The following is a 25,352-nucleotide window of genomic DNA, read 5'->3' as shown; positions in this document are numbered from 1 at the left end:
GAGTAGATTAATTCACTCTTTTTAAAGTACAAAATATCGAGGTAAATAAAGGAAGAGTGAAGGGGCTTCGTTGCAACAGTTTAACGCTTAAGGGTTAACTCAAGGGCGTAAGAGGAACTTAAATATTACTGGTCAAGATTTAAGAAAAGGGATTCAAATTCTTAAACAAAATTTATTTACACTAAATGGAGCAGAAGTCAAGTTTATCACAATAAAGGATAAAGTTAAAGTGGGTTGACAGTTAAAGTAATTCTAGTTACATTCTATGAATAGCAATCATACAATATTTCACTTCAAACAATAGAAATCAGTCACACAATAGGTACAGACACGGCCGTCTTATACCGTAATAAGATCCACACACTTAGCGTCAACACCTCTTGCAGCAGACTCACATATACTGTACACAAGAAATAACTGTTCAACACAGGAAAATTAGATAATTAGGCTGCACAGGTGTGTATAAATTATTAGTGGTGAGCATAAAATTAGTAAATAAATAAATAAGGGCAAAGCTTATCAGAATTAATAAGAAAATAACCACACCATACAATAACAAATAAATCACCAACACAGAGTGAGATTGCTGGGCCCCAAATATAAACAGGTAATCACAAACCATCCACGCACTGCTGCAAGATGAAATCACAATAATATTCTCACAGAATCACCAAACACAGTAGTCACAACAGTGCCTTAGAGAAACAATCCTAGCAATCAGGAATATGGAAGAGAAAATACTCAGCCAAGGAAGAAGGAAGTGCAGGGTGGCGGTAGTGAACAGTTTGCCAGCTCCCTCGTGTCTGACGCGTGGGTCCCTCGCTCTGTCTAGAGGGGAAATGTATTACACCACATGGTGTAATCTACGCTCTCATTGGCTAAACGCCTGGAGCTTTCAAAAAGGCTGCACGTGTCAACTAATTTCGCTGGTTCTGGCATGAAGCATCAACTCTTTAGACTAGAATGTCCTACACAGCCCAGACTGCACAAATTAAACAAATATTACAATGCACAAATGAATCATGAAGTACAAACATATAATACAATGAAATAATAAAGGGATATATAATATACATACAGCATGAGTTGTCCTGGGACCATTACAATAATAACATAACAAAGACTGCTAGCAGGATGCCATTACACTTAACCTAAGACACACAAATTACAATAACGTCTGACGGTCGTAACGAATCAAACAAATTCATCCCTGCATTAGCCAAGCGAGCACTGGTGTAACTCTTAGGGAACCTCTGCCTCCTGGTGCTGTTTGTTGAGGCACCAAGCAAACAGGAAGTACTGCATGTACTGCAAAGTGCCCTCACATCATATCAGCCCCCACACCCCCGGGAGACCTGCACTACCAACAAAACAAGTGCTGGGGTGTTACTTCTCCCCCCCTTCAACACATAGGCATAATACACCACCCACCACTATCACCACACTCCCTCAGGCACAGGTGTGACCCCACTGCTCCACACAACACATCACCTCAGAGGTGGATTACCACATGCTGGGCAATTTCAAACTTTGTCTTGAAACACTTCCCACAAACATCACACTTGAAGTCCCTCAAGCCAGTGTGTCTGAAGGTGTGTTTATTGAGCTCAGAAATGGTAAGAAACCTTTTGCCACACTCTTCACACTCATGATTTTTATCACCACTGTGTGCCAGAGTATGTCTAGTGAAGGAAGATTTTACAGGAAATTTCTTTCCACATTCTAAACACTCATACTTCTTAACACCACTGTGTGTCAGGGTGTGTGTGGTGAGGTTAGAGCTTTGGGTAAATTTCTTTCCACATTCTAAACACTCATACTTCTTAACACCACTGTGTGTCAGGGTGTGTGTGGTGAGGTTAGACTTTTGAGTAAATTTCTTACCACATTCTAAACACTCATAATTCTTAACACCACTGTGTGTCAGGGTGTGTTTGGTGAGATAGGACTTTCGACTAAATTTCTTTCCACATTCTAAACACTCATACTTCTTAACACCACTGTGTGTCAGGGTGTGTGTGAAGAGGCTAGACTTATGGGTAAATTTCTTTCCACATTCTAAACACTCATAATTCTTAACACCACTGTGTGTCAGAGTGTGTCTGGTGAGGATAGACTTACGAGCAAATTTCTTACCACATTCTAAACACTCATAATTCTTAACACCACTGTGTGTCAGGGTGTGTGAGGTGAGGATAGACTTATGGGTAAATTTCTTCTCACATTGTAAACACTCATAATTTTTCACACCACTGTGTATCAAGGTGTGGTAGTCAAGCCCTGGTTTGCTTGTAAAAGTTTTACCACACTGCTGACACACAAACTTGCTCCTTCCTCTGTGGACAAAGCTGTCTGCCTCCTGGCGATTGTTGCCACCACACCTTTGCCTCCCCACTCCTGAGGCAGACTGCTGCTGCTGCTGCTGCTGTTGCCCACTCATGCTGCTGCCTGGCCTCACCCCTCCACTGCAGCACTGCTCTTGGCAGCACACACCACGGCCGGTCCTCTAGGAACACTCGTTGAAGCCAGCAGGAGTGGCTGACTCTGGCCTGGTCTGTGGGGCAGGGAAGAAAGGCTGCCATGAGGGGACTGAGTGGCATGGATGCATGCAGGGAAGAGAGTGATGGGGCAGCAGTGGACTAAATATAGCTCTGAGTGAGAGAGAGAGAGAGAGAGAGAGAGAGAGAGAGAGAGAGAGAGAGAGAGAGAGAGAGAGAGAGAGAGAGAGAGAGAGAGAGAGAGAGAGAGAGAGAGAGAGAGAGAGAGAGAGAGAGAGAGAGAGAGAGATATGGGGGAGGGGCATGGAAGAGGAAAAAGAGGAAGAGATGTAGAAAATGAAGTAGAGGAGATACACAAATCTAAATGTACTGTGTATTTACCTAGTTGTATATTACAGGGTTCGAGTGGGCTCACAGTAACCTGTCTCCATATCTACTTCTATCTTACTTTTCCTTAAATTTGTGCACACTTTCTGCTGTTACAATCTCTTCACTCAAGTCATTCCAGATGTCCACTGTCCTGTGTGGGAAACTAAACTTTTTAATGTCCCTTAAACACTGACTTTTCATGATCTTCTTGGAGTGTCCTCTTGTTCTCTATCTCCGTCCTCCATCAGTGTTACCAGGTCTTGTCTATCTATCTTTTCCATACTGTTTACTAACTTATTCATCATTACTAGATCTCCTCTTTCCCGTCTATCCTTCAAAGTCGGTAGTTGCAATTCCTTCAGTCTTTCTTCATAGGGAAGATCCTTTATTTCTGGGACCATCTTTGTAGTGGTCCTTTGGATTATTTATGCGTTCCTGATGTCCTTCTGCCTGTATGGTGACCACACCACTGCTGCATAGTTTAGTCTTGGTCTTATCATAGTGTATGATCTTTTCATCATACTGTTATCCATGTAATTGAATGCCACCCTGATATTTGTTAGTGTCTTATATGTTGAAGCAAATAACCCAATAATGTGTCTTGTATAATCACTCCCAGGTCTTTCTCTTCACTCCTTTTTCATTATAATCTCTTCTCCCATTTTGTACTCCCACATAGGTCTTCTATTACTTTTACCCATTTCCATTACATGGAATTTTCTGGTATTAAGTTCTAATTTCCACTTTTGGTTTCAGTTCCAGATCTTGTCAAAATCTTCCTGCAATTCCTTAATACTCTCAAAAGTTCTACCTCGTCTGCAAAAAAATTTATGCAGCTACTCAAACCCTCTTTTGTATCGTTAATATATACAGTGGAGACTCAATACTCAAAGTTAATTTGTTCCAAATGGCTGTTCAAGTATCGAAAACTTTGACTAGCAATACCAATAAATCAGGTAATTCATTCTAATCTTACAAACCTAAAGTTTACTAAATTTCAGTGCAATTTTTCTTTATAATTTTTTATTTGTACATACAGTAGGTGAAGGATGGTGGTGGATAATGTAGAAGAGGAGGGGAGAAGGGCGTGGAGAAGGAGGGAGGTCATCAGAGGACAAGTCACTATCCATGAAAATGCTTAGTAACTTTTCTTCTGGTGTGATTCCTGTGACCCCACTAGTGGAGGGCTGTAGCTCACTCAACACTTGCATTCTCACTAGATTCCTTATTTTCACCATTAATAAACCTATTTGGTGCCATTGTAAGTTTCTAAATGGAAAACTACAGACAGAAATAAGAAGAATCTTGTTTTTCTCATGACTGTGTGACTAAGAATGACAACTGTTTCCGTGTCAAAGACCCAACTCTGTGTGCTAAACACATAACAGAGGTGAGTGTCTGGCATGGAAGTGTACATTTCTCATTCTTTTTCTCAACCTAAACCTTCTAAACCACCACCACCACCAGTGCCTGCCACCACCACCACCACCAGTAGTAGTAGTAGTAGTAGTAGTAGTAGTAGTAGTAGTAGTAGTAGTAGTAGTAGTAGTAGTAGTAGTAGTAGTAGTAGTAGTAGTAGTAGTAGTAGCAGTAGTAGTAAAAGATGTAGCACTAGCACACACCCTACTTAAAATATATACTATTGCCAGCAGCAGCAGCAGCAGCAGCAGCAGCAGCAACAACAACAACAACAACAACAACAACACACAACACTTTGTATTTTATCTATTGTGTGTGTGTGTGTGTGTGTGTGTGTGTGTGTGTGTGTGTGTGTGTGTGTGTGTGTGTGTATTCACCTAGTTGTAATTTTACAGGGCCTGGGTATCATACTCGTGTGGCCCGTCTCCATATCTACACACATCCAACTTTCCTTTAAAACTATGCACACTCCTCGCTGACACCACCACCTCACTCAAACTATTCCACACCTCCACACATCTTTGTGGGAAACTATATTTCTTCACATCCTTCAAGCATATTCCCTTGGCTATCTTTTTACTATGCGATCTCGTAGTTCTATTTAAATTTTCCTCTCTCAACATCATTTGCTCATTATCCACTTCATCCAGTCCGTTCAACAGTTTATAAACCTGTATTAAATCTCCTCTTTCTCTTCTTTGTTCCAAGGTAAGCAAATTCATTTCTTTTAATCTCTCCTCATAGGTCATTTCTGCCAATTCCGGAACCATTTTTGTTGCCATTCTCTGCAATCTCTCCAACTTCCTTATATGCTTCTTTTTATAAGGGGACCAAACCACTCCAGCATATTCCAATCTTGGTCTAATTACCGTACTAATTAATTTCTTCATCATATCTTTATCCATATAATGAAAGGCTAATCCAATATTTCTAATCAAATTATATGTTTCTCCAAACATCTTGTCAATATGAGCCTCAAACTGCCCATGGTCTTGTATTATCACTCCCAAATCCTTTTCCTTTTCCACCTTTTTCAACACTACTTCTTCACCCATCTTATATGACCCTCTTGGCCGTCTTCCACTCTTCCCCATCTCCATTACATGACTTTTGCTCAGATTAAATTCCATCTCCCACCTCTTGCTCCACTCCCAAATCTTATCCAGATCTGCCTGTAAAATTTCACAATCTTCTTCACTTTTCACACACCTACACAACTTCGCATCATCCGCAAACAAATTAATATAACTGTTTACTCCTCTGGCATATCATTAATATAGACAAGGAAAAGTATTGGTGCCAGCACTGAACCTTGTGGGACTCCACTCTCCACCACCAACCAGTCCGACTTTGCATCCCTTATTACCGTTCTCATCTCCCTCCATCTCAAGTAGTTTTCCATCCACTTTAACACTTTTCCTTCAGTCCTCCATAAATCTCTAATTTCCATAGCAGTCTCATGTGAGGTACCTTGTCAAAAGCTTTTTTAAATCCAAATATACACAGTCCATCCATCCTCTCTCTCTTGTATTTTGTCAACCACTCTTGAATAAAAGCTCAGTAGATTTGTTACACATGACCTCCCTTTCCTAAAGCCAAATTGATGATCCGATAATAACTTATGATCCTCCAGGAACCGTATCCAATATTTCTTTATCACCCTCTTACAAATCTTACCAACCACACTTGTTAAAGACACAGGTCTATAGTTAAGAGGCTCTTCTTACTGCCTCCCTTATAAATGGGCACCACTTCAGCTCTTTTCCACTCTACTGGTACTTCCCTGTTTCTAATGAGCACCTTATAATATCATATAATGGATCAATCAATTCTTCTCTATACTCCTTCAATAATTTTCCTGAAACTTCATCTGGTCCCATCGCTTTATCATCTTTAAGTTCCTCCAACATTTTATATGACTCCTTTTTAGGTATCTTAATGTCATCCATGTGCACATTTCGTTCTACATTCTGAGGCTTTACAAACATTGTTTCTTTAGTAAATACTTGTTGAAACCTATTATTTAGCAATTCCGCGATATTCTTAGGGTCATCTACTATCCCTTGCTCTCCTTTTAACCTTTCAATGGACTCTCTTTTTAAGTTTACCATTTATGAACCTGTAAAACAATTTTGGATGTTCCTTACTCTTGTCTACAATCTTCTATATGTCAATGTTGGTAGGTCTAGTTTCTTCAGCCTTTCTTCATAGGAGAGATTCTTCAAACCCGGTACTAATTGTGTTGCCCTGCGCTGAACCTTTTCAAGGGCCTCCACATCCTTCTTCATGTAAGGATGCCATGCCTGACTGGCATATTCCAGCTGAGGTTGAATCAATGCCACATACAAGGATTTAAATATTTCCTTATCCATGACAACAAATATCCTTATTAACCCAACCATCTTATTACTTTTATTGGTATAAGTGAATAACAGCATCTCTTTTCGTATCACAAAAAAAAAACCATGCAAGGTGGTAGAGTACGTACTTAGGTACTACACAACATGTCTGTGATGTTTTTAATGTAGGGATGGCCTTAGTGTGTCCCACACAAAATCTCAAAGTCTGGTACATGCCTCCTAAAATCTAAATCCACAACAACTTAGTGCGTGTGTTCATGTGTTGGTGAGTGTGTGGCGTGCGCACCTTGGTGTAGTGACGCAGTTTCACATCACGTTACACCTGCAAATCAAAACACAACGCGTGTACAGGTAGCCATTCACAGCGCACAGCGTGACGTCGGTTCACGTGATGACATCCTGCCAATCATGACACAAATCGTAGAATCCCTTTCAATCTTGCGTGGGGGGGGGGTGTCCACTGACCACAGTGGACACAGTGAACAATCCTCCAGCCAGTTAGATATTGGATATGGCGAGTGATAGATGTGCGGATTGTCTCAGGAGACAGCTGTTGCTTCAACGTCCACTTAATTCAGTAAGTTTAAGTCATTTCATATGCATTTTTGCGTATGTTACTTTACTTTGCTCGTGGGCACTTCGGAAAAGCAAGAGATCTCTTTGATTTCTGTGTACTTCACAAACTTATATTAGAAGAAAAACAATGTGGAGTGTGCAGAAAGGCGGCTGTGTCGTAGATGCAAAAATCTTCACTTACCAATTACGTTGACTGTTTGCCCTTGGCGGTATGTAGATGTGCGAAGAGGCTGCCCGTTACTGTTATGCCCGTTAGGTTAGGTTAGCTAGCAGGTTATTATGTTAGGTTAGGATAATTTCAATTAAAATTATCCTTAAATGTTAAATTTTTTAAATGTTTTCCTTAAAGAAATGGCTGTTTTCTTACTTAGATTTTTTGGCTTGCCAAAGGGTACAACCCCTCGGATTGCAGGTTATCATGTTAGGTTAGGATAATTTATATGCAAATTATCCATGAATTATTTATTTTTCTACATTTTTACTTAAAAATGGATGTTTTTTACTTTAGATTTTTTTGGGGGGATCGCCGGGGAGCGCAGCCCCGCGGATAACAGGTTATTATGTTAGGTTATGATAATTTCAGTGAAAATTATCCATGATTTTTAAATTCGAAATTTTCCCATTAGAAATGGGTTTTTGTCCTTAGATTTTATTTTGTGGGGCGGATCGCCATATCTTGCCTCTTTTGGCTCCCTCCCCAAAACCCACGACTCCCCACAGTCCCCCAAGTTTTCTGGGGTTGGTGGAGGAAGGGGAGATGCTATTCTTCACTTTTATCCTTTTATTTATTTTTTCTGCAAAGTTCCTTGAAATTTAACTCCTGGTCGATCTTCATCCCTAAATCTTTCTGTACTTCAATCTAGTTCAAATCTTCATCCACAGTATATTGAAACATACCTGTATTTGTTTTAAAAATTCTCATCAAATTGCATTTCTTGAGGTGAAACCTTAATAGCCATTTCTTTGACCATTCATTCATTTTATTGATATTTTCTTGTAATTTTCTACAGTCGCTCTCATCCTTTATCATTCTGAACACTTTGGTATCATCCGCATACATAAACATCTCGCTATTCAATATTATTTCTGGAAGGTCATTAATATACACAGCAAACAAGACAGGACCAAGCACTGACCACAGAGGCACTCCTTTTATCACTTCCTTCCAGTCTGAACTTGTACCACTTACAATTACCTGCTGTTGTCTTCCTCCAAGAAAATCCAAGTCCATTTCAAGATATTACCTCCTACAGAGAAGCTTTTTACTTTCTCCAGCAGTCACCTGTGAGGCACCGTGTCAAACGCCTTAAAGTCACAATAAGCAACATCCCATGCGCGGTGCAGGTCAAGACAGCAACAAACACAAGTTTCTCCATTAAGTAAGCAATGTGTTAACTCTTTATAAACCAACCTTTGTCAAGCTTGAGCCCACTGCTTCCTGCCCTACCCTGACCATGTTGCTTGCCATTTAAACACCACGTACAATACCACTTCAAGACACACACCCATACACACCCTCTCTTTACCTCACGCCTCTCTGGTACCTACCCACCCATCATCTACACAGTTACTTAACACTATCCACCCTGCCACACACACATTCACTGAACCTCCTCCACACCTGCACTCATTACAAACCTCACCTGTGACACACACACACCTGCCTCTCCCGTCTCAATGAAACACTTGGCGCTGCTCTCACCTTGCTGGATTTGAAGGACTTGAGTGTGTCTCGCCGCCTGATGGTCTTTTTGAACTCTCCGAGGCTCCTAAGGTACTCAAAATTGTCCGGAGTCTTGGGAGAGTCACTGCGGTGCCTTCTCCTCGGCGCCATGGTTTGTTTTTGAATGAGATTTCTCCGCTGGCCGCCAGGCGCCCCGGGGACGACGCCATTGTTTATTGTTTATTGTTTTGTTTTGTTTTCTAGGCTCTATTCCACCAGTAAATGGTGCTCTACAGGGCCTCATACAAAATTATATATACATAGTTGTCCTAAATACATACAAATGAAAATAAATAAATATATATATATACTAATAAATAGAACTTAACCTAACCTAACCTAAGGTCTTAAAAACTACATTGCACCTTATAATAATAATCACAGAGAAATCCTCTTCTTAACAAAAAAGATAACAAGTCCATCCATCACTGCATGAGACATGTAAATAAATGTATAGACATAGACATAATATGAAAAACATAATATAAAAATATACAAATCAGATCCATTTATCCAAATAAGAAATGAAGATATAAGTGGCTAAAGAAATGAAATTGAATAGTTGATAGGCAACCAGTGTAGTTCAATAAATGTTGGTGTGATTCTCTCATACAGTGGTACTCTTCATTAATCTAGCTGCTTTATTCATGATCACTTGTAACTTTTTCAATTGGTAATTTGGTAAATTTAAGTATAATGAATTACAGTAGTCAATTCTACTAATGACATAGTTATGAATTAACATTTTGACAGAATTATCATCAAGGTATTTTCTTATAAATGCAATGTTACGGAGATGGTACCTAGCAATTCTTGTTACATCATTAATATGATCATTAAAATTTAAGTATTTATCCATAACCACACCCAAATTTTTCACTTTATCAGAAATCACTACATTCCTCCCATTAAAATTAAAACCTTGTATATCATTCAACCTCCTGATATCACACTTTTTACCAACTATCAAACATTCCGTTTTGTCATCATTAAATTTCAGCTGTTTTCCATCCATCCATTTCTTAACATCAAACATGATCCTAGAAAGTTTACTCTCAGTATCCTGCACATTATTAATAGACATATAAAATTGGGTATCATCTGCATAAAGAGTAAAGTCTACATCATGATTCAAGTAAATATGATAATTCAATTGTATAGATACAGAAAAGCACTGGACCAAGCACACTACCTTGAGGCACTCCTCTCCGTAATGGCCTTGTCTCAGATAAAACATTACCAACCTGTACACAATACTTCCTATCCTCTAAATAGCTTCTCAAGTATCGCAGAGCATCATCAGTCACTCCAACAGCATGTAAATCCTCAAGTAACAACTCATGCACAACAGTATCAAATGCAGCACTCAGATCCAACAAGACTAGGACACCACAGTGCCCTTCATCCATACATACCAACAAAGAATTTACAACATGACAGAGTGCAGTCTCAGTTGAGTATAACTGTCTGTATGCAGACTGATTATCTGGCAAAACATTAACATTTGTCAAGTATTCCATTAATTGATCTAATATTACATTTTCAAGGATTTTTGATAAAAATGATAAGTTAGAAACAGGTCTGTAGGAACTAAGCTCTTGCTGGTTTACATTCCCCTTTAAAGTTGGCTTAACAATGGCTACCTTTTCACTTGATGGGAAAACACTTTCTGTAATACTCAGATTAACAATTTTTAATATAACATTTGCTATAATTGAAAAATCTCTATCCTGCATCAGGTCAGAGATTGGCATAGGGTCACTGTTACAGTAAGTCTTCTTAACTCTGCCATCTTCACACTACGAGCCTACTTATTTATTTAGCTGCTAATTGCTATCTACACATCTATCTGTGCTTCTGTGGTGCTGTCATGTTTCACTCACTTATTGATAATGATGACTATGTCTTCCACTTCTTTATTGTTCGTGTATTTGTGTAGTGGTTCCGGGACACATTTACAATACTGGCGGGGAAGGAAGCAAGGAAAGGCAGAGGGAGCGACGATAATCAGCAGGGAACGAAGGAGAGGGATGAACAGGGTGTGAATTTCACAAAGAAAAGAAGAGGGAAGGAAGGAAGGAAAATTTACGTGGAGCTGCCTAAGAAACGTGAATGGATTAACGAACGGTACATATACAATGTACCGTTCCATATCTCCGTCCCCCTGGGGGCCATGTAGCAGAATGCAGGAGGCCATAATGTGATATTAATAAAACCATTAATGGTGTTGAGTGGAGGTAACTTACATGCATGGAATCAATAAAATTACAGGATTTGCGAGTGGTTTATAAATGAACCTGGGAAGTGCAGAACTGTACAGTCACTGTACCTAGTCATGGGCTACGCTTCACAGTGGGCCATGGACAAGTATCCTGTATGAAAAGTGGATAACGACCACAAAAAAGCCTGAGAACCACTGCAGTATAGATTCCAAACTTGCTCATTCACTGACTGATATCCTGACCCACAGCCCTTTGCCTTCACTTTCAGCTACCTACAGTACTACTACTGCTACTACATCACTGCTGGGGAGAGGACCACTGCAAAAATGCAGTGTGTGTCTCACTCCAGCACTTCATCACCAACACTGTAATCTGTAAAGGCTCAAGATTTACTGCACTGAGAGAGGACAGCAGCCCTTTGTCTTCATGGTCAGCTACCTACAGTACTGCTACTATTATGTCACTCCTAAGGAGAAGACCACTATGCATACAGCACTTCACCACCATCACTGTAATCTGTAAACTCAAGGTTCACTCACAGTGTCTGGGCAATATCATACAGCATCCTGTAGTGTCCATCTGTTATCTGTTATGACAGAGTTAAGTCTGACAAAAGTTCCCACAATGAACTGGGTCACCTGTCATTGAGTAGATTAATTCACTCTTTTTAAAGTACAAAATATCGAGATAAATAAAGGAAGAGTGAAGGGGCTTCGTTGCAACAGTTTAACGCTTAAGGGTTAACTCAAGGGCGTAAGAGGAACTTAAATATTACTGGTCAAGATTTAAGAAGAGGGATTCAAATTCTTAAACAAAATTTATTTACACTAAATGGAGCAGAAGTCAAGTTTATCACAATAAAGGATAAAGTTAAAGTTGGTTGACAGTTAAAGTAATTCTAGTTACATTCTATGAATAGCAATCATACAATATTTCACTTCAAACAATAGAAATCAATCAGACAATAGGTACAGACACGGCCGTCTTATACCGTAATAAGATCCACACACTTAGCGTCAACACCCCTTGCAGGAGGAGGTAGTAGACACCTACCGAAACAATAACTTACTCCCAGTGAGATCTAATAGCACTGGTTCAGGAGGTGCTGTGAACCTTCCATTAAAGCTAGTTATGATCTCGTTGAATGTTGTCTAAAGTTTTTAATCTATCCTGAATAGGAAGATTCTCAAACATCTGTCACTTCACAATCTTCTGTCTGATCGCCAGTATGGCTTCCGTCAGGTCGCTCTACTGGTGATCTTCTGGCTTTCCTTACTGAGTCTTGATCATCCTCTTTTAGAGATTTCGGTGAAACTTTTGCTGTTGCGTTAGACATATCAAAAGCTTTTGATAGAGTCTGGCATAAAGCTTTGATTTCAAAACTGCCCTCCTACGGCTTATATCCTTCTCTCTGCAACTTTATCTCAAGTTTCCTTTCCGACCGCTCTATTGCTGCTGTGGTAGACGGCTACTGTTCTTCTCCTAAACCTATTAATAGTGGTGTTCCTCAGGGTTCTGTCCTGTCACCCACTCTCTTTCTATTATTCATTAATGACCTTCTTAACCAAACTTCTTGTCCTATCCACTCCTACGCTGATGATACCACCCTACATCTTTCCACGTTCTTTCAGAGACGTCCAACCCTTCAGGAAATCAACAGATTACGTGGGGACGCCACGGAACGCCTGACTTCCGATCTTTCTAAGATTTCCGATTGGGGCAGAGAAAATCTAGTAGTTTTCAATGCCTCAAAAACTCAATTCCTCCATCTATCAACTCGACACAACCTTCCAGACAACTATCCCCTCTTCTTCAATGACACTCAACTGTCTCCCTCTTCCACAATGAATATCCTCAGTCTGTCCTTTGCTCATAATCTTAACTGGAAACTTCACATCTCATCTCTTGCTAAAACAGCTTCTATGAAATTAGGTGTTCTGAGGCATCTCCGGCAGTTTTTCTCGCCCCTCCAACTGCTTACTCTGTATAAGGGCCTTATCCGTCCCTGTATGGAGTACTCTTCGCATGTTTGGGGGGGTTCCTGTCACACAGCTTTGCTTGATAGGGTGGAATCGAAAGCTCTCCGTCTCATCAACTCCCCTCCTCTGACTAACTGTCTTCACTCTCTTTCTCACCGCCGAAATGTTGCATCCCTTTCTATATTTTATCGCTATTTTCATGGTAACTGTTCTACTGATCTTGCTAACTGCATGCCTCCCCTCCTCCTGCGGCCACGCTGCACAAGGCTTTCTTCTTCCTCTCATCCCTATTCTGTCCAACTCTCTAATGCAAGAGTTAACCAGTACGCTCAATCATTCATCCCTTTCACTGGTAAACTCTGGAACTCCCTCCCTGCATCTGTATTTCCAAATTCCTACAACTTGTCTTCTTTTAAGAGGGAGGTATCGAGGCATTTGCTCCCCTAATTCTGGCTGACGGTTTTGGCACTTTTTGAACTCTTTGGAGAGCCAGCGCTCAAGTGGGCCTTTTCTAACTTTCTTTTTTTTGCCCTTGGCTGGCCCTCTTCCCTACGTAAAAAAAAAGTGAATAAATAAATAAAAAAATATATAAATAAAAAAAATAAATTTCAGGTCTTTACTAAGGAATCCAAATTTGAAAGGCTACAGGGTAATAGAGAGACAGTCTATATGAAAGAAGTTAAAGTAACCAAGCTTGAAATAAAAGAGTTAATGAAGGAACTGGATGAAGAGAAGGCAATGGGACCGGATGAAGTCTCAGGCAGAATACTGAAAGAATGTAGGGAAGAACTAGCAAGTCCTATATAGATCATAAAATGCTCAATAGAAAATGGAACAGTACCAGTAGAAAGGAAAAGAGCTGAGGTGGTTCCCATATATAAGAGCGGAAGGAAAGAAGAACCTTTAAATTACAGACCGGTATCACTAACTAGTGTAATATGCAAGATGTGTGAAAGAATAATAAAGAAACAATGGATCGAGTTCCTTGAAGACAACAAATTATTATCAAATAGCCAATTTGGTTTTAGAAAAGACGGTCTTGTGTAACTAATTTATTGAGTTTCTACTCTACAATAGTTGATAAAGTACAAGAGAGAGAGGGATGGGTTGACTGTATTTACTTGGATTCAAAAAAGGCATTTGATAAAGTGCCACATGCAAGATTAATGTGGAAGTTAGAGGAGAAGGGTGGCTTAAAAGGAAGCACATTGAGATGGATGGAAAAATATTTGAAGGGGAGAGAAATAAGGACGGTAGTTAAAGATATGAAGTCCAAGTGGAGAGCAGTAGAAAGCGGAGTGCCGCAGGGGTCAGTATTGGCGCCAATACTTTTCCTTATATATATAAATGACATGCCAGAAGGAGTGAAAAATTCCATAAATCTGTTTGCGGATGATGTGAAACTGTGCAGAGTTATAAAGCAAAAAGAGGATTGTGAAATACTGCAGGAAGACCTAAATAAGCTCTGGGAATGGAGTAAAAAGTGGGAAATGGAATTCAATGTGAACAAAAGCCATGTCATGGAAATGGGAAGAGTGAAAGACGACCTGTGGGAATCTATAAGATGGGAGATGGAGTAGAACTGGAGAAAGTAAAAAAGGAATAAGATTTGGGAGTGACAATGGAAGAAAATAATCAACCAGTAAGCCATATTGATAGAACTTTCAGAGAGACATACAATTTGCTAAGGAATATTGGAGTAGCATTTCACTACATGGACAAAGAAATGATGAAGAAATTGATAAGTACTATAATAAGACCCAGATTGGAATATGCAGGAGTAGTGTGGACCCCTCATAAAAAGAAACACATAAGGAAGTTGGAAAGACTACAAAAAATGGCTACAAGAATGGTTCCAGAATTTGAAGGGATGACATATGAGGAGAGACTAAAGGCTATGGATCTACCAACCCTGGAACAGAGAAAGGAGAGAGGATCTGATACACGTTTATAAATTGATCAATGGAATGGACAAAGTGGACAATGAGAAACTGATCCTGAGAGAAGAATATGACATCCAAAGCACAAGATCACATAGTAAAAAGCTGAGGAAGGGAAAATGTCTGAGAGATGTTGAAAATATAGTTTCCTGCAAAGATGTGTTGAGATGTGGAACAGTTTGAGTGAGGAAGTGGTGTCAGCAACGAGTGTGCATAGTTTTAAAGAAAAATTGGATAAGTGTAGATATGGAGACGGGGCCACACGAGCGTAAAGCCCAGGCCCTGTAAAACTACAACTCAGTAAATACACACACAAAAAAAGTCTTTCATCTCACCATATCTACTAAATGTAAACCCACACCATTACTGTATGTACTCCTGTCAGAATGCACACCACCATCCACTCACCCACACACCATCTACACGCCCACCCACTTATCCACATGCACTCAGGGAGGTCATATCTATATCCTTACTTTGACTTCTTGGTTTATTTGGCTCCATTCCATCACAAGGTGGTTCTCACAAACCTTCCACAAAACACACCAAAACAACAAAACATAGTAACTTGTTGTACACAAAATTAATACAGCTATAGAGATAACATCAATATGACACTAATATGCCCCAATAATACTATTATTAATTTTCATACAATGATAAGAAATAGCATACATAAATATAATAATAATGACAATAACAATAATACATAATGGCATGAATAAAGACAACAGCAATTTAACTAGGCCTACATGGTGGTACAGAAATGTTAATAATAATAATAATAATAATAATAATAATAATAATAATAATAATTACAATAATAATAATAATACAGTAATAATAATAATAATAATACCATGCCTACAAATTACTGGTACAAAACAGTGGATGTAAATGAATAGTAACACCATCTGACAGTACAATGTAGTAAGACTAAAGCAGACAAAGTGATAAGTAGTACAGTCCATATAAGGAAATGCTGAAATGTCTACCACTCCTCACAGCTTGCACTGCCAGACATGCTTAACAAGGACAATGCTGCATTACATGGTACAAATAGTACATACATACATACAAACACGTTACAGTGCACAAAGCTCTGTGATGGTCCTCTCCGCCAGCTGGACAATAACAGTGTGTCTGTGTGAATGTGGATCCCTATTTCCCTTAAGTGTCAGTGTTCCCACAGCCTCAGGAAACACACACAGTCAACTGTACTGTAGTTAGTCCCTAGACTGACAACTATTAGCATTACATCCAGTACTTTCAGCTACCTACAGTACTGCTACTACTACATCACTCACTGCTGGGAAGAGGACCACTGCAGCAATGCAGTGTGTGTCTCACTCCAGCACTGTAACTGCTCAAGGTTCACTGCACTGAGAGAGGGGAGCAGCCTTTTGTCTGGGTGCTGATATATACATACAGCATCCTTGGAACTCCCTCACAATGTCTGCAATTCTAGTACACTACCATCAAACAAATTCATCCCTGCATTAGCCAAGTGAGCATTGGTGTAACCCTCAGAGAACCTCTGCCTCCTGGTGTTGCCTGTTGAGGCATCAAGCAAACAGGAGGTACTGCATGTACTTCACAACATCCTTACATCACATCAAATCAGCCCCCCCCCCACCCAAGGCCTGCATTGCCAACAAAACAAGTGCTGGGGTGTTACTTCTCCCCACTCACACACACACACATACATACACTCAGGCACATGTGAGACAACAACACATCACCTCAAAGGTGGATCATCACATGCTGGGCAATTTCACCCTTTGTCTTGAAACACTTCCCACAAACATCACACTTGAACTTCCTCAAGCCAGTATGTCTGAAGGTGTGTGCATTGAGCTCAGAAATGGTAAAAAAACGTTTGCCACACTCTTCACACTCATGATTTCTAACACCACTGTGTGTCAGTTTGTGTCTGGTAAGGCAAAACTTTAGGGTAAATTTCTCCCCACATTCTAAACACTCATAATTCTTAACACCACTGTGTGTCAGGGTGTGTCTGGTGAGGTGAGCTTTAGTGGTAAATTTCTTCCCACATTCTAAACATTCGTAATTCTTAACACCACTGTGTGTCAGGGTGTGTCTGGTGAGGACAGACTTTTTGGTAAATTTCTTTCCACATTCTAAACACTCATAATTTCTAACACCACTGTGTGTCAAAATGTGTGAAGTGAGGTAAATCTTTAGGGCAAATTTCTTCCCACATTCTATACACTCATAATTCTTAACACCACTATGTATCAGGATGTGTGTCATGAGGTAAGACTTTCGAGCAAATTTCCTTCCACATTCTAAACACTCATAATTCTTAACACCACTGTGTGCCAGGGTGTGTCTGGTGAGGACAGACTTTCGAGCAAATTTCCTTCCACACTCTAAACACTCATAATTCTTAACACCACTGTGTGTCAGGGTGTGTAAGGTGAGAACAGACTTATTGATAAATTTCTTTCCACATTGTAAACACTCATAATTTTTCACACCACTGTGTGTTAGGGTGTGGTAGTCAAGCCCTTGTTTGCTTCTAAAAGTTTTACCACACTGCTGACACACAAACTTGCTCCTTCCTCTGTGAACAGAGCTGTCTGCCTCCTTGCGATTGTTGCCACCACACCTTTGCCTCCCCACTCCTAAGGTAGATTGCTGCTGCTGCCCACTCATGCTGCTGCCTGGCCTCACCCCTCCACTGCAGCACTGCTCCTGGCAGCACACACCACGTCTGGTCCTGCAGGAACCCTCGGGGAAGCCGGCAGGAGTGGCTGACTCTGGCCTGGTCTGTGGGGCAGGGAAGAAAGGCTGCCATGAGGGGACTGAGTGGCATGGATGCATGCAGGGAAAAGAGTGATGGGGCAGCAGTGGACTAAATATAGAGAGAGAGAGAGAGAGAGAGAGAGAGAGAGAGAGAGAGAGAGAGAGAGAGAGAGAGAGAGAGAGAGAGAGAGAGAGAGAGAGAGAGAGAGAGAGAGAAGCAAAGTTCCCATTGACACAGCTTCTAATCCCATAATTTGCCCAGCACTAGGTTTGGCAGTGCCACAGACCGGGAAATCCCTGAAAAAGCCAACACCTAAACAATCTTCATAAAATTTATTTTCTCACAAACATTCACTAACTGTCTGTGGAACTGAACGTTCAGTTTGTTATGGAGGAGTGTGCCAAGTGGTGTCACTTCCCTGTCTCTGTTCTCTTTCAACACCACCGCCAAAACAAAAAAAAATTTTTTTCATTTCACTAAAACTAGCCTAACAAAACCACACACATGAATCATGCACAGACAGAGGGTAGCCGTCTCTATCAGCTCAGGGTAGAAAGTGGAGCCAGACTCAGTAAGCAATTTAATATTTTATATATATATATATATATATATATATATATATATATATATATATATATAAAATATGAGGTTAAACATTTAGGTAGTTTAATTTAAGTCATTATAATGTACACTAATGTATGTACGTACGTAACTTTATAATGTTGATGGACTTAAATTTATGAAGGGAGGGAGAGTGAAATGGGAAAGACACTGACCGGCAACCTGTGGAATGTAAACAAAGTGCGCATCATGGTACTGCATACAAAACTTATGTACCACATTTCCACAAGGCTTTCCATTTTATCCATTGTAGAGTCATAAGTTCAAGTGGTTCTTTTAGCTTGCAAGGAAGATATGGTCTCACCAGCCTTCTCAATAGAGTCTGCTGACTTGAAAATAGTAGACAGTAGATGGAGTCAAGATGGTGGTGAACAATGTAATTAGTTTTCTGGCCTCTCTCGTGCCTGTGAATAATATCCAGCTTCACTTCGAGAATAAGGGACTTCCTAGTCTTCTTAGGAACATTAGGCCACATTGCAGGGTGTTTTGGTGGTAAGTTGAACTAGGAAAGACGAGCTGTTGCTGATGCTGTTATTGTTTTGAACAGGGTGTGCGTGTTGTTCACGAGAGGCTTGATCTTGATCTTTAATCTACAGGTGTCTCAGGATTTCTCCTGAGGCAGGCCTTAGTACCAGCAGCTCCTGGTGTATTCAAAAGCCTGTCAGCTTGCGTGATACGGTGGGGCTTTCAAATTTGGAAAATATTACCTGGATAAAACTTCATTAAAGCGAGTTTGGTGTTTGTTAAACGAGCAGATGGTAGTAAAATGAAATCTTCGTTGTAGCTAAATTTCGTTGTGTGAACCTTCGTTAAAGGGGGTTGCCTGCACACACACACACACACACACTCATATATATATATATATATATATATATATATATATATATATATATATATATATATATATAGATATACACACACACACACACACACAGTCAAGTCCTCGACATAGGGAACATATGTGTTCCTGGAAACTTTACCGTAAATTGAAATGACCATATACCGAACCCATTATAACATGTAATAATAGAGAATGCGCTCCAGCACGTCAAGTCATCCCTACAGAAATGAAAATACATGAAAATCGCCATAAAAAAAAAAAGACGTTGTCGTCTGCACTGTCGAAGCAGATGTGGAAGGGCCAGCTGCAGCAGGGTTGGCAGGTGTGACAGGGACGGCATGTCTGACTGGCTTGAAGAACGAGTAGATGGAGGACTGTTTTTCTTGTTTTTTCATTATAGATTTCTTGATAAATCTTGACACTTTTCTTTACGTCATGAGCCACTTTGCTACTCCTGGCAGGATTTGGGTCATGTTCCTTCATTCTCTAAGAGTTTTGATGTCCAGGCCACAAAGAGGTTCTTCTTCCTCATCTCCCTCTTTTTCTGCCTCCTGTGATGCCTTGTCTAGCTCTATAAGTTCATCATTTGAGAGAGATTCAGCATGGCTTTCCAAAAGATCTTGAACATCATCATCATCAACTTCATTGAAGCCAGCCCTATGGCACAGATTTACTATGTAATTTCTGATAGCACTGATGTCATCTTCAGTGAAGCCTGGGAAGTCATGCGCGCATTCTGGCCATACTTTATTCCACACTGAGTTCATGGTTCATGAATTTATCGGATAAAGAAGTACAGGCAACCCCCGTTTAAAGAAGGTTCACACAACGAAATTTCGCTACAACGAATGTTTCTTTTTACTACCATCTGCTCGTTTAACGAACATGACCCAAATTCTGCCAGGAGTAGCAAAGTGGCTCATGACGTAGAGAAAAGTGTCAAGATTTATCAAGAAATCTATAATGAAAAAACAAGAAAAACCAAACAGTCCTCCATCTACTCGTTCTTCAAGCCAGTCAGACATGCCGTCCCTGTCACACCTGCCAACCCTGCTACAGCTGGCCCTTCCACATCCGCTGCTGACAGTTCTACAGCTGGCCCTTCCTCCATATCCTCTTTCTTCAAAACATCGAAACGTGCCGACCCTGCTACATCTGTTTCCGACAGTGCAGACGTCTTATCCTCGTCTGCTCACTCAGCAAAGGATGAGTAAGGGCTGAAATCTCTACTGTCCCTTAGCCTTGGGAGGGACATCATCTGATAGAACACATGGTGAGTGAAAAGTAAATACAAAACATTTTCTGTTTATTTCTATTGTGCAATATTTTACATTTTTTTTTTTTTATATGACTATTTTCATGTATTTTAATTTCTGAAGGGGGGTGACTTTTGACGTGCTGGAACGCATTCCCTGTCAATACGTGTTATAATGTGTTCGGTATATGGTAATTTCAAATTACAGTAAGGTTTTCAGGAACACATGTGTACTGTATAACGAGCGTGGAGAGTGGAGCTGGACTGTGCGAACAAGAGCTTTCATAGCTTCCCATTGTCTAATTCCTTGGCTGACACTGTAACCTCCCCCTCCCCAAAGTATTGTTAGTCGTCACAATATAACTGACGTGGACATAAAAAATTATTGACATTACTACACTCGACCCTTGAAACAACGGACAAATGCGTGCACGATCCTGTCCATAGATTGCAAAAGTCTGTTCTTTGCAAAAGTACATAAAAAACTGTATAAAATGTACGTAAAATACTGTGTAATCATTAAGAAATCATTCAAGCAGTATTACAAAGCATTAAGTACAACAAATAACCTGAAATAGATGACATGAGCATGGTCAGTTTAATAAATATTAATAAACAATACAGAAAATGACTGAATTTAGTGTATAAATTCACGGCTGGCCACCGTCTCTCTTTCTCACCAACAGACAGACAAGTCTTCATACCATCTACGTCTGTACGGCTGCATGTCTGATATGCCCACATGTGCGTTGTTACATTTATAACTTTAATAGTTAAAAACTTAATATTATTATTGTGAAAGACGACCTGTAGGAATCTATAAGAAGGGAGATGGAGTAGAACTAGAGAAAGTAAAAAAGGAAAAGGATTTGGGAATGACAATGGAAGAAAATAATCAACCAGTAAGCCATATTGATAGAATTTTCAGAGACATATAACTTGCTAAGGAATATTGGATTAGCATTTCACTACATGGACAAAGAAATGATGAAGAAATTGATAAGTACTATAATAAGACCCAGATTGGAATATGCAGGAGTAGTGTGGACCTCTCATAAAAAGAAACATATATGGAAGTTGGAGACTACAAAAAATGGCTACAAGAATGGTTCCAGAATTTGAAGGGATGACATATGAGGAGACACTAAAAGCTATGGATCTACCAACCCTGGAACAGAGAAGGGAGAGAGGGGACCTAATACAAGTTTATAAATTGATCAGTGGAATGGACCAAGTGGATAATGAGAAAACTGATCCTGAGAAAAAAATATGACATTCGAAGCACAAGATCGCATAGTAAAATGCTGAGAAAGGGAGATGTCAGAGAGATGTTAAAAAATATAGTTTCTCACAAAGATGTGTTTAGACCCTAACTCCAGTATGGGCCCAGATGGTATTCACCCTCAACTGTTAAAGTCTTGCCCAAATCTAACTTTTCCACTCTTTCTTATTTTTAAGAAGTCAATGTTAACAGGCATACTTCCTAGGAAGTGGAAAGTATCTCAAATTACCCCTATTTTCAAATAAGGCTCCCGCCATCACCCGTTAAACTATAGACCAATAAGCCTAACATCAGTGTGTTGCAAGACTCTTGACCGCATACTGGTTGACAGTCTTACAGAATATCTTAATAGTAATGGCATTTTATCTACAGACCAGTTTGGCTTCAGGAGTGGGAGATCAACTGAGGACCAACTACTGCTTACTTACAACTCTATCACATCATGGCTAGACAGTGGATATACAGTAGACTTAATTCTGTTTGATTTTTCTAAAGCATTTGATGTTGTCAACCACACTATTCTCCTACAAAAACTTTCCTGTCTTGGCATCTCTGGTGTCCTCCTACAGTGGATCAAAGACTTTCTCACTCAGCGAACAATGTCTGTTTCGGTTACAGGCGTCCCAAGCAATCACAGGTTAATCCCCAGTGGAGTACCCCAGGGTTCACTTCTCAGTCCTTTACTTTTTATCATCTATGTAAACCACTTATTGTCTTATACAAAGAGTGATTGCAAAATATTTGCTGACAATCTTAAGATTTATCTGCCCATTCGTAACTTGCCGCACACCCACACAGTTGTTGACATATCTAACTGCCAACGTGATATCAACTCTATATACAGAATATCAAACTCCTGGGGGCTTTCTTTAATTATAGATAAGTGTGTCACACTGAGATTCAACAGAGGCACTTTTCCAGAGCAAGACATAGGCCCATAAAACACCTACTCACTCAATAGTACAGATATACAAAAGGTTAATGCCCACAAGGATCTTGGTGTACTGGTTGACACTTCTTTATGCTTCCACATGCACATAAAAACTACAGTTAACAAGGCTGCAGGTCTGGCAGCAAATTTACTAAAAGCAACTATTTGTAGATCACAGAATTTTATGCTAAATCTGTTTATTACACATGTAAGACCACTACTAGAATACTGTTCATGTCTATGGAACACATGTTATCTTGGAGACCTAAAGATGCTAGAAAGTGTTCAGAGGTCGTGGACTTGATACATAGACGGAATGACTGGACTGTCCTACAAAGAGCGTTTGTTAACTCTTGACCTCTACTCTATATGTGGACGCCTTACTCGTACTGGAAGATCTTCCACTCTGAGTGTTCTATCTCTCCCGAAGATTTATTCATCACAACACCACATGCACATACTCGTGGACACCGTTTTAAATTAGCTCACCAGTAAAGTTCAGTGGATCTTAGATCTCAATTTTTCTCATTCCAGTGTGTCCGTTTATGGAATTCTTTGCCTGACCATGTTGTTGCTCTGAACTCGCTGCCATCCTTCAAATCAGCCCTTCACACTCATTTAGGCGACATTTTGTACGAGTTTGTGGAGTAATATGCATACACACATGTGCTGCTGTTTGCTGCACAATAATATATCCTGCATTTCTGAACAGTTTCAATGGGTACACATTCCAGTCCACCCACAGTTTGTTACAATCATCCAGTAATCTACATCTAAAGTTGACTGGCGTACCCATTTTCCTACTCTTCGCTGTATTTTTCTGGTTTGGGAGCTAAGGGTGGCTAACCAGGTGAGTAAACCACCTGAAGAAAAATGAGGAGATAGGCAGACACAAGTTGGATATACTAAAGGAGCCAGAATAGAAGATAACTTATTTATTCTGCAGTACTGTATAGAAGACAGTTACAAATAAAAGAAAATGTTAATAGTAACCTCAGTAGACTGTTCTAAAGCATTTGACTCAATAAGAAAAGAAAAAAATAGTGAAAGTGCTAATGAAATATAAAACACACCCTGACATAATAACAGCAATAACTAATATTTACAAAGATGACAGAACCTGTTCTGCACATTAACCAAGAAAATAAAGAAATATTACATAAAATGTGGAAAATAAGATATAACATGAAAATGTAGCAACAGCAATAACAAACAAACAAAAATAACAAGAAGTCAGGAGCTGCCGTTGCAAAGGCTACAATTCCACATCAACATCTATATCTATACAAAGGCATAGGGCCGTCTCCCGGGGGTCATGTGACGGATGGTGGGTGGGTCTGGGTCAGGGTCAGTGGTCACCTACGATATATGATGAATATTTCTTAGAAGGAAACCAATTAGGGGGGAAAAAAAAGTACCTTAACAGACGAGGGTGTTCTCAAGCCCAGGCTCGGTGCAGGTCAAGACAGCAACAGCACCAACAACAATCCCAGAGTGGCCACTGATTACTACCTAAGTGTTTTATTCCCCCACCTCTCCATTAAGTAAGGGATGTGTTAACTCTTTATAAACCAACCTTTGTCAAGCTTGAGCCCACTGCTTCCTGCCCTACCCTGACCATGTTGCTTGCCATTTAAACACCACGTACAATACCACTTCAAGACACACACCCATACACACCCTCTCTTTACCTCACGCCTCTCTGGTACCTACCCACCTATCCACCCATCATCTACACAGTTACTTAACACTATCCACCCTGCCACACACACATTCACTGAACCTCCTCCACACCTGCACTCATTACAAACCTCACCTGTGACACACACACACCTGCCTCTCCCGTCTCAATGAAACACTTGGCGCTGCTCTCACCTTGCTGGATTTGAAGGACTTGAGTGTGTCTCGCCGCCTGATGGTCTTTTTGAACTCTCCGAGGCTCCTAAGGTACTCAAAATTGTCCGGAGTCTTGGGAGAGTCACTGCGGTGCCTTCTCCTCGGCGCCATGGTTTGTTTTTGAATGAGATTTCTCCGCTGGCCGCCAGGCGCCCCGGGAACGACGCCATCTTCACACTACGAGCCTACTTATTTATTTACCTGCTATCTACACATCTATCTGTGCTTCTGTGGTGCTGTCATGTTTCACTCACTTATTGATAATGATGACTATGTCTTCCACTTCTTTATGGTTCGTGTATTTGTGTAGTGGTTCCGGGACACATTTACAATACTGGCGGGGAAGGAAGCAAGGAAAGGCAGAGGGAGCGACGATAATCAGCAGGGAACGAAGGAGAGGGATGAACAGGGGGTGAATTTCACAAAGAAAGAAGAGGGAAGGAAAGAAGGAAAATTTACGTGGAGCTGCCTAAAAAACGTGAATGGATTAATGGTACATATACAATGCCCTTTAGGCGAGTGGTTCCCAAACTATATGGGCCATATGTCCCCCTGGTGGGGCCATACAGCAGAATGCAGGAGGTCATAATGTGATGTGTGTATAAAACCATTAATGGTGTTAAGTAGGTAGTTATATGTACACATACCATTGTGGGAATGGTCAAGAAAT

At 40.2% G+C, this 25,352-nt stretch overlaps 2 protein-coding genes across 2 annotated transcripts; both read right to left on the bottom strand.

Annotated features, from left to right (window-relative positions):
• Positions 1-156: 156 nt before the first annotated feature.
• LOC123497991 (zinc finger protein 33B-like) lies at positions 157-9,430 on the bottom strand. Its single transcript, XM_045245045.1, has 2 exons — positions 8,925-9,430; positions 157-2,554 (listed from the first exon to the last, which is right to left on the bottom strand). Exon 2 carries the CDS (start codon positions 2,438-2,440, stop codon positions 1,493-1,495), a length of 948 nt encoding a protein of 315 aa, XP_045100980.1. The 5' UTR covers positions 2,441-2,554; positions 8,925-9,430; the 3' UTR covers positions 157-1,492.
• A 6,132-nt stretch (positions 9,431-15,562) lies between these two features.
• LOC123497981 (zinc finger protein 33B-like) lies at positions 15,563-25,169 on the bottom strand. The gene is made up of 2 exons (XM_045245017.1): positions 24,662-25,169; positions 15,563-17,879 (listed from the first exon to the last, which is right to left on the bottom strand). Exons 1-2 carry the CDS (start codon positions 24,791-24,793, stop codon positions 16,830-16,832), a joined length of 1,182 nt encoding a protein of 393 aa, XP_045100952.1. The 5' UTR covers positions 24,794-25,169; the 3' UTR covers positions 15,563-16,829.
• Positions 25,170-25,352: the final 183 nt, after the last annotated feature.

This window comes from Portunus trituberculatus, chromosome 7 (genome assembly GCF_017591435.1).
Source record: "Portunus trituberculatus isolate SZX2019 chromosome 7, ASM1759143v1, whole genome shotgun sequence".
Taxonomy (NCBI): Eukaryota; Metazoa; Arthropoda; class Malacostraca; order Decapoda; family Portunidae; genus Portunus; species Portunus trituberculatus.
Note: the sequence above shows the minus strand (reverse complement) of the source record. Positions and strands in the feature narration are given on the sequence as shown.